Here is an 11003-nt window from a genome sequence, read left to right on the forward strand (position 1 = left end):
TTAGTTAAATAAAACACAGATGGGCTGCAGTTATAGTGTTGCTATGGTTAACCTCAAATTTTAGCATATTCCTTGCAGATGTAAGTTCAAATTAATCTCAACATTCTACCCAAATCCTTCTTCTGTTAGCAAAATCTAAGTTTGAGAAGAGCCAGTATAGGAGAATAAGATTAGGTTGAATGAAAGGACTTCAGGTCTAGTGGATTGCAGTCATCACCAAGCTGGATTGAAAAGGGTATCAAAATCTATCCGAAATATTGTAGGCCCTGTGAAATAAATATTTAGACAAGAAAGCCATTTTGTACTAATGCTTAAACATATACAGAATGTTTATATTTCACTTTTATTTCATGAGTCAGTTTAAACAGCAAATTCAAGCTCAGCACAAACAAATTCTGACCAAAACTGCCTGTGTTCTTCTGAATATCTTTGCTGCGAGAGGAGCGTAACATCACATATCAAATCCAGCCAGTGACTACATTTCCCATGGCGAGGAATTCAGCTGGAGATCATGACACTAAATGGTTATGTCTGATTATTTCCGTTGCCAGTTGGATTGATTTTTCTCCTTTCACAGGTCTTCCCTTCAAAGCACATTTAGGAGGCCACTCAAAAAGAATGAAACTAAAAACAAACCCGAAAAAACAATGACACCACAACAGTACTCAGCCAAATTCACCTAATTGAAGTACTGTATAAGAAAAGTGTAAATAATATAATAACAATAATATCAATACTAAGTGTTTTTTATAGATTGGTTTCCAAAAAAAAGTAAATTGCTTTGGTCAAGTAAAAAACAAACAAAATGAAAACCATAGTAAACTCTTTCTTGTACCCGTCTCAGTTTACTTGTGTTTCTTTTTCTACCATCATCCAGGTTCTTTGAGGCTCTAAGGCTGCAAAGGAGGTGTCAAGGCAATATGGTTATGGTGCCCCTGGAGCTCCATGCTGCAGCATGCTGGGAAAAGACTAGAGGAGTAAGAGAGGGGCAGAGGCATTGAGAGAGGATCACAATCCTCAGACAGCAGGTGAAGGTGCATCAGGATCAGGCTCGTTGCTGTAGTTGTTGCTGTAGTGATTCCCACTGGGTGGGTGATTGGGTAGGATGTCCAGTTCATCCACTTGTGGGCCAGGGTGCATCACAACCAGCTGGTCTTGGGGAATATCTGCAGCTGCTGCTGCCAGGTTGGTAATGGACTTGGACTTTACACACTGAAAGTCTACATGTCGGCTTTTACCCTCTTCCTTTTCCCAGGACATGCGGATGAAGGGCCTCTGAACATAGTTGTATATCACCTCTGGGCGACCCCCTGGACGCTTCTTCACTTTCTCTTTATAAGTTGGGTAACCTGTTGACACAGTATATCTATTTATTACTTCAGGTAAACCCATTTTGATCTCAACTTGTCAAACAGTCCCTTATCACAGGATTCCTATCATTTTAGAGAGAAAATTCCATAAAGACTCTACAATCATCATTCTTTGTAAAATATAAAACTTCAATACAGTGGTAAAGGCTTAAATGTTAAACGTGAACGGAAATGTAACTAAGGAACTGAACAAAGAAAGAAAACAGGGACACAACAGAAGACTGCATTTAAAGTAGGAAAGGAAGGAATGAAGATGCAAGAATATAAAAGAAAGAATAAATTGGGAGAGACAGAATGAGGAATAGAGACGAGGGCTTTGGAAAGGACCAAAACAGGAAAAGACAGAGGGGAAGGAAATCTAATGATAAGTAAAGAAAGCAAGCAGGAAAGAATATAAAAGACTGGAGAAAAAGATGAATAGGAAGAAATGTCAGAAGGGACGAGGTGAGATAAAACAATTAGTGATGATAATGCAAAGATTGAGGGACAGAAGAAATGAGGCAAAGAAGTGCCCTGCCATTTTTAGATGCAAATCTGCTTCAACAAACGCAGAGCTCTGCATTGTTGACAATCTAGCCATTTGATTCAGCTGTGTAGAGCAATGGACATATCTAAACATTGCACACACCAGCCCTTAAAGATTTGGATTGGAGACCACTGGTTTAAAATTACCTAGTTAAGTAAATGGGATGAAGAAAGGCTAGGAATTGGGATTCTGCTCTCTGCTGCCCTCTGCTGATTGTAAACTTTTTCCTTAATCTTAACCTACTAACATTTTATGAAACCCTGGGATCACAGCCTAAGAGCAGTGGGACACACTGATGAGGTGGCACAAAAGATGATGACAAAGGTTTGCTCCAAATTCTGACAATTATTTTGGTTATGAAACAAATAATTGTTACAAGAAAAACGTTCAGTGTGGTTTCTAATAATTATCAAGTCAATCTCTTAAACTAAGGTCAACATTTCTCAAAACCTCACTTTACTTGTAAATTTAAAAAAAAATCTCTCCCTGGAGAGTTCAGCGCACCTTCAATACCCAGCCTTATTTTCTTTAGCCCCCTCTCCTTTAAAACAGATTTGGCAACGTCTCGGTTCTCGATATACTTGAAGAATCTGTAAAGTTTTGTGCTGTAAATAACTGCAAAAAGAACAAATATGTTATTGAAAGCTTTTTCAACACATCAGTTTTGTATATAAGACGTAAAGTCTTACTAAGACTTACTCTGTGAATACTCCTCGCCCATTTGTGGCGGATACTCAACATCCCAGTCCACCACATCATCATCTGTAAGAACTACAATGTGACATTCCCTCTCTCCACTCTGAGCACTGGCCACCATTAAAGGCAGAACCATTTCTTCGAGGTAAAATTCAAACTGATGTCGAGCCCCATCATTGGAGAGCTCATGCATCAGGGCACCTGGAAAGGAAGGATGGAATTAAAATTATTATGACCGTCTTTCTCATACTTAAGCAGTAAATCCACACAAAGATTGATCATTAATAAGGGCTTTGAGGTCATACGCAGCCTGCTTTCTTAGAAAGAATTTATGGAGGCTAAAGCTTAGAAAAAGCAATAAATAAATATTTTCAAGATTTATTTATACTGATTATGATATATTAAAGTTGTTTGTGGCCATAATAAAAATGATCATCTGTCAAAAAAAAAGCAATAAAACAAATTGGTTTATTATTTTAACAGTTTTTTTCAGTCCTACATTAATGGCTGTGCGCTGATTGGTTAGTTTACAATGAGCGAAGCTGCCGAGCAAAGACGCATCATAGCGACAAGCATGCACTCACTAAAACATCAAATTGTTGATATGGTAGGGTGACCAGACGTCCTCTTGTCCTACTTTTCATACCTAAAAAAATGTGCGGGGGGGATTTCAAAATCGTCTGGGATTTCGGTCGACTACAATGCAGCATGTACTCGAAACACACCGGGCATTTGAACCGAGCCGTCTGCTCCGGGGCTTCGTTTGGATTCACCCGTATTATGGTGGAAAATTAGAATAATGAGATTTGCACAGAAAGGAGGTGTCGGTGGGGTTTGAACTTCCCTGTACGTCCATTTCACCCACTGAACTATTGTTATTCATCTATCACAATGTAAACTCGGTTTTGCATTCTATGACCCCTTTAAATTATTTTACATAGAGATAAAAGAAATCTCAAAATACTAGAAATAAAATATTTCAACTTTAAACTTGCTTTGATCATTTCAGTTAGATATGCCTGTTTTTCACCTTGACCTGGAGGATAAATGAAAGTATAAAAATTGATACACTAGTTGTGTTATAAGAGCCAAATCGGTACCAATAAGTTGTTTGAAGAGACTACAATAAATCTAATGCTACCAAAAACGTGCCAACAGGACAAGCAGCCTTTTCCCAGTGCAGTCCTGCAGCAGCTGTCAAAAGCATGAATCTGCAGTTTAAAAGAAATGAACAAAGGGCACCATCAGCCACAATGAAGGCAGCAGAGCTTTAGCTGACCTTCTCCTGGCTGACCTAGCCAAACCAAAAAAAGTCATTATCTATTTTCTGAAAATTATTTTCTCCCAAAGTAAGTCTATCTCTAAATAATTCGTCCCAAGAGAACTATTCAGTTGATAAGATTTAAGACTTTTAGCTACACTGCTGTTCTAAAGCTGCATTCCTTAATGTGCCACTGTAAAAACTTCAACATTGGGGCGATGACTCACTGAGGTCTCTGCATTTGATGGTACTATAGTCGAAGGAGATGCATAGATAGTCACACGCCTCCCGCAACTCAGGGATGGAGATTCCATCTGGACAACGGATTATCCCAGATTTGTAGTAATCCTGTCAATTAGATAGAAATAAAAAAGAAGACAGCAATTTCAAACACCGTGGAGCCGTTACCTCAGAAAACAAATCAACAGCTTAAATTATGGCAATTTAAAGATTAACGTGGAAACAGCATCTGTCTTTGGTTGTGTATTTTACACCTGAGAGAACAAGTTACAAACTTTGAACTGAAACCAGGTGGCTTCTTAGAAGGCAACATTCAGTTACAGGGAATAGAACGTTAATCATCAATGAAGTGTGTGACAAAATTATATAACTTAATTTGATGCCATGGCTAGAGCTAAAAGCAGAGTTATGCTGCCTTTTTCCTTTTATCTCCACTGCTCTCCAGCCAGGATCAGGCTCCAGAAAGGTGGGATGGAGTAAAAATAACTGGGTGTTTGGCTTTAACAGCATTAATTTTTGTACTTAAGGGCCTTATACTTGAAAATATTTGATAAAATCATGACTTCTAAACTGTGATGAGATCTTATGAAACCATGAAAATCTAATAAGAAACACATGTATCCTTTTAGAAAAATTGAATCACACCCTTTCTGCCCTCTGTTTAGCTGTTGTAAAAGGAAAGCTTTTTGTTTACACCTTTAAGCTTTCTCTCTCAGATTCATTCCTGAGATCACTGCATGTTCCTAACACCAACACACACTAGTTATTTTAGTCACTCATAAACTGGTAAAGCTGTTACAATTAAACAGCCCCGTTATACCACTGTTATTATGAAAATAGTAATGTTATCTTAAAGCGGACTTGGTTTTGGCTTCAGAACAATTTTAATTCTATGCTGCATTATGCTCTGGTTTAGCCAAAAATATTTCAAACTAAAAAGTAGAAAACATTGGGTGGCAACTGACCAGAATTGCTCGGAAAACTGTTGAGCTGATGCCCTCAGCCACCTCATACTCGCCCTTTTCATTGGGTCTTGTAAAATTATGGTCCCGTCCAGACCCAAACATCCTGAAACAAAGAACGTCAGATTTTGAAATAAAATAAAAAACAACATACGCAAAAAAAGCTTAAAAAATAAGCACTCAATTTTAGATCATTGGGTCAGTTTAATAGAAATGCAACAATAAGAATTAAAGTGTTTTGTACCTGCCCAACATTGTGTTGGGTTGTGCAGTGAAGACAGAAGGATCTACTACAAAGCGCGTGTTGTCGACAATCAGAGTGACTCTCTCTGAGGTTCTTGTGTTTCGGTTTCCAATGGGGGGGTTCGCTCCCCCCTCCTTAGGATTGTCATAGACAAAAACCATTTCTCCTGCTCCCAAACTTTTGAAGGTTCCGTCAGAGCTGGACAAGCTACTGTTGCGACTGCTCACAACTCCGCTGCTGCTGGAACCACTGGGTGAGACTCTCTGAGGCCTTGGACTACTTGGCCTCGAAGAAGGACCATCTCTCTCACGATCTAGACAATTAGAGCATTGACAAAGTCAGAACAAATTTTTGCATGTTGGATATACTATACTGTAAGAATCTGGCTTTAAACAGGTTAATAAAAAATAAAATTGCCAATATTTGCTAGTCTGTATATTTAACATAAATGTTATAAAACACCAAGCAAAATGTCAACTGTTGAAATCCAGTAACTGAAAGAAGCTGGAGAACCTATTCATGACCATCCCACAGACATTAATTTCACTCTCCATGCCTACTCACCACTGTTGTGTTGCCGTGTGGGTGAGGTGAGGTTCCGAATGCAGGGGGTTAGTTGCCCTTCCCTCTCATGTGAGGAGTCCCTAGAACGATCACTGGAACGACGGCGGTCACGTGAGCGGTCGCAACCCCCACTGGCACCATGAAGGCTCATCTTCCTCTGTTCTGCCTCCACTCGAGAAGCTGTGGTCTGACTGCTGCTTTAAAAAAAAATACAGATTTCATTATTTTCTTTTCAAAGGCCAAAAGACACCTCTACTAAGATTGTAACAATGGTCAAAGGTAATGAACACCTTGCCATGTCGGCTCAAAGCATTTTCTTTTGTCTCACTTTATCAACCTAAAAAAGCCATCTCAACAGAATGAGACCTATTGCCAGCAGTGTTTTACAAGGAAGAATTTGCTCGATGGCAAGGTATTACACATAGACAGGAATGTATCTTATTTAAACATATTTGGAAACAGAGTATGGAATATACAAATACAACTTCTATAGGAATGTTATGAAAAAAGGAGAAATAGTGCAGGTTTTTGCAGATCTAGAGCCCATGGTAGATCTTAAGAATATACAATAACAACAATATGAACCTAAACTGTATAATATTTACACATGCCAGGGTATTTGTATTATTTGCAGCAAGACAGTGTCAAAGGGGGACCCAGTGCTTGTTAATGAAGCTAAATGCAGCTGTAAGAAGCTGTTATTGTGGTAAAAGGTTATGGTCTTGAATGACTGCAGCGTCCTGCCAGAGAGGAGACTCTGAAACAGTCTGTTGGGATGGATCAGCTACAATTTATCCAGCTTACTTTTGAGTCATTGAGGCATGCAGTTCTTTAAAAGAAAGACTGCACCCAATGACTTTCTCCGCAGAGCGAATTATTTATAAATTATATTATATGCCACATGTCCTTGTCTGTGGATGTGGCAGCGGCGTACCATATGGGGGATTGAGGAGAGGATGAACTAAATGATTGCAGAGTACAACTGCACCATCATTGTATTTGCAAACGCAAATTCTTGAGCTGCTGCCGGAAGTACATTTTCTGCTGTGCCTTCTTGGTGAGGGAGGCGATTTTAAGCTTTGACTTGGCTCTTGCATACTGTACCTGTACATGTCCAGAACAGAACAATCTAAGAAAAGAAGTGTTTCAGGGAAAAAGGACAAAATTACCTACTTCCCACTATAGCCATTAATTTAAAATATAGAAGCACCAGAGTTTAAATATGTCTAATTTTAAGTAGTTGTAAATGTTATTTTAAAACCAGCAATGTATGCTTTCACAGACAGGCTTTCACAAGAGCCCTCAGGTAGAATATAGGAAAGCACCCAAACAACTGGACCGACCACATTCTGAATGTTCAAATTACAGAGAGACTAAAGAAATACCCAAAGGCTATCCAGTACTTTTCCCAGAACACATTTTACTTCCTCTCCCTAAGATTGAGTTTTTTTTTTTAACCCATGAGGGATCAACAAATGAAGCCTATTAAAAATGGTTATGGTAAAAAGAATTAAAGAGAAAAAGAGATCAACCGGTACAGTTTCTTATTAAGGTCCATGCCAATACTCATTTTGACATTAGTCCAACCGATCTCTGATATGTGTTGGATTTTGAGGCAGATTCTTGGAGTTGATATTGCTTTATTCTCCTCCATTCACACGAAAAAACACAATTAAAACAAATGCTAAACAAGTCTCAATGTAAACAAAACAAAACAAAACAAAAAAAAAACACAAAAAAAAAATTATGCACTGAGTATGCACAGTGATAGTGAACCATACATGGGTTAAACCACAGAAGTGAGACAAGTAAAACCCTTATAATGATATACCCTATTGTCCTACAATCAAACACATCTCAGGCTTAAAACTTAATCGAGATGACAAAGTAAACAAGCACAAGGTAATGAGAAAAAAGAACATTTAAACAAATTAAAGTTGAAAAGCTGGTACTTTATTCCTTTAAGTTGAGCAATATGTTGTTGCACAAAGGAATGACTTTGCATTATTTCAATTAACAAAGTGGCAAATCCCAAATTTGTTACCCAATACTAACACAAAAATCTCTGATTTAGATTTAGAACACGTGTTTGATTATTTGCAATTTTCTCTGCTTTCTATACCACAACCCATTATCGTAAACACCTAATAATAAGGTATCTCTGCCCAAAACTTAGATGAAGGAAATCATTTTAGTAGATTATACCCTCTACAGAACCAAGCAAAGTTTGATCATATTGAAAGATGATTGATATTCTAGAAAATTTACATCTACTTGAAATGAGACAAAAAATAAATTACAAAAATGTTCCTTGTCATCTGATAAATACAAGATATATTCACATTTATCTTGATCCACAGAATAACTGGACAGATGTGTGGCTTTCCCATATTTTCGAGTTAACCTGCTTCTAACTCATTTTACAGTTTTAGAAAATATCTTTTAAGTTTTTCCAACAGGGCTCACCTCGAATGTTTGCAGAGTTTGCGAGGTTGGTTCGTCTAAGCGTTCCCAGTTTTCCGTGTCACTAGAGTTACTGTCATATGACTGCAGACGTGTTGCCATCACCCGAACAGGGGAGAGTCTGGTCTGGATCTTTCACCGTTCATTATCTCTACAGCCGTAATGGGTAAAATTCAACAAGTCAGTTCACTCCCCCTGTCAGTGACAGCTGCTAGAAAACCCTCAACTACATTACAGAATTACGTTTAAACGAATAGTTGTTGTCTAAAAACGAAACTCTGTTTCAATATATGCTTAAAGGAAACAATCTGGGAATAAACTGTAGAAAAGAACGTTTCTTTGGCTGACTCAGCCTACGGTTGTGCTAAATACTTAGCATGCTAACATTAGCTTGCTTTGTTAGCCGTACGTTACAATAGTTTTAATCCACTGTTCTTCGATAAGACTATCAAAAGCACATTTATATAAAAATACCCAAATATGTGATTTGATATTCTAAAATGAAAACACATACTACACAAATACACACCTATCTTGCTTTGGTTTCCGCTATAATCCCTGTAGCTTCATGGTAGCTCCATAGCAAACCATCCCTTTCAAAACACTCACTCAGATGACGTAAGACGTGACAACCGTTGACGCCTTGACGTCCTAACGCAAACGGTGCGGCGCATTAGCTCTGCTGCGAAGTTTTTTTTTTTTTTTTTTTTTTATTGAATATATAAGAAAACAATAACAATCTCAAATAACAAGTCAATAACAAATATTTCAATACAAGAAGAAATATCACAACTCCTGCTATTGAAAAATACAATTAAATGCACAGGCTGGAACAAACTGCGGTAAAGGTAGCCCCTCTTCGAAAATAACAGCCCGCTCTCGATTTTCACATGCGCGATAGCTCAAGACATTATGGTACCGCCATTTACATGCTGCTTTCACAATAAAAGCGCGCATCCGGTCCATGTTTAATCTACTGGAAATAGATTTACAACGGCTTCGAGTTTTAGACTTTGTATTTATGCTGAAAGACATTTCAAAATAAAACACAATTAAAAAAGCACTTTTTGACTTTTTTTAACCTAAGTTGCCATGCCCATTGCTGGAAAACTCTCTGTTTCCAATGACTTCCAGCACATCTGGTTGACAGAGGGACACCTCTAGAACACAACCACAAACTGACAGCAACATCTGATGTGTCATTTCAAAATAAAACGCAATTAAAAAAGCACTTTTTGACTTTTTTAACCTAAGTTGCCATGCCCATTGCTGGAAAACTCTCTGTTTCCAATGACTTCCAGCACATCTGGTTGACAGAGGGACACCTCTAGAACACAACCACAAACTGACAGCAACATCTGATGTGTCATTTCAAAATAAAACAAAATTAAAAAAGCACCTTTTTGACTTTTTTACCCTAAGTTGCCATGCCCATTGCTGGAAAACTCTCTGTTTCCAATGACTTCCAGCACATCTGGTTGACAGAGGGACACCTCTAGAACACAACCACAAACTGACAGCAACATCTGATGTGTCATTTCAAAATAAAACGCAATTAAAAAAGCACTTTTTGACTTTTTTTAACCTAAGTTGCCATGCCCATTGCTGGAAAACTCTCTGTTTCCAATGACTTCCAGCACATCTGGTTGACAGAGGGACACCTCTAGAACACAACCACAAACTGACAGCAACATCTGATGTGTCATTTCAAAATAAAACACAATTAAAAAAGCACCTTTTTGACTTTTTTACCCTAAGTTGCCATGCCCATTGCTGGAAAACTCTCTGTTTCCAATGACTTCCAGCACATCTGGTTGACAGAGGGACACCTCTAGAACACAACCACAAACTGGCAGCAACATCTGATGTGTCATTTCAAAATAAAACACAATTAAAAAAGCACTTTTTGACTTTTTTTAACCTAAGTTGCCGTGCCCATTGCTGGAAAACTCTCTGTTTCCAATTACTTCCAGCAGATCTGGTTGACACAGGGACACCTCTAGAACACAACCACAAACTAACCCTAACCCCCGCCGGTTCCTCGCCGTCAGGCGTGTCAACCCTCCCGTCTCCGAACTTGTCCACACCGAACCATGAAACCTGACAACTCTTAGCGGTGGATCACTCGGCTCGTGCGTCGATGAAGAACACAGCTAGCTGCGAGAACTAATGTGAATTGCAGGACACATTGATCATCGACACTTCGAACGCGCATTGCGGCCCCGGGTCCCTCCCGGGGCCACGCCTGTCTGAGGGTCGTTTTGCAATCAATCGGAAAGGGAGGGCTCGGGTCGAGGAGGCCCTCTCCCCGCTCACGTGCGGGGCGTGGCTGGCGGTGGGCTCTGGCTCTCCGTGCTGCCAGCACCCGGCGTGCCGGTGGGGTAGGTGTCTTTCCGGCCGGCGGAGGCGGGCAGTCCTAGCGGGGGGAGCGCCGGGGTCTGAAGTGGGAGGACGAACCGGGCGACGGTGGCGCGGTCCGGGACCGGCCTCTGCCGTCGCCGCGTCGGGGAACCCGGTTGCCTTTTCTCCGAGCTCGCTGTGAGCCTCCGTGGGAGCCACCCGCCCCTACGGAGCCACGCACACGGGGGCCCGGCGCGTCCGTGGCGACCTCAAAAAAGGGGGCCCTGCCCGGGGCCCCAGACCCTCCCCCCCATTCGACTGCGCCCCCAGACAACGA

The 11003-nt window shown here is 40.0% G+C and overlaps 1 protein-coding gene and 1 non-coding gene across 2 annotated transcripts; one reads left to right on the forward strand and one right to left on the reverse strand.

The window, feature by feature from the left end:
* Positions 1-302: 302 nt before the first annotated feature.
* Positions 303-8461, reverse strand: btbd10b (BTB (POZ) domain containing 10b). The gene is given in 9 exon segments (XM_038298718.1): positions 303-1349; positions 2401-2511; positions 2596-2793; positions 4081-4201; positions 5059-5161; positions 5300-5612; positions 5864-6060; positions 8330-8365; positions 8367-8461. Coding segments are annotated over 9 exon segments (1473 nt in total). The 5' UTR covers positions 8429-8461; the 3' UTR covers positions 303-1017.
* A 1970-nt stretch (positions 8462-10431) lies between these two features.
* On the forward strand, positions 10432-10585 carry LOC119792199. Its single transcript, XR_005281953.1, has one exon. It is a non-coding gene; the product is annotated as a 5.8S ribosomal RNA (ribosomal RNA).
* Positions 10586-11003: the final 418 nt, after the last annotated feature.

The sequence above is a fragment of the Cyprinodon tularosa genome, unplaced genomic scaffold, assembly GCF_016077235.1.
Source record: "Cyprinodon tularosa strain WSP-4 unplaced genomic scaffold, ASM1607723v1 ctg412, whole genome shotgun sequence".
NCBI lineage: Eukaryota > Metazoa > Chordata > Actinopteri > Cyprinodontiformes > Cyprinodontidae > Cyprinodon > Cyprinodon tularosa.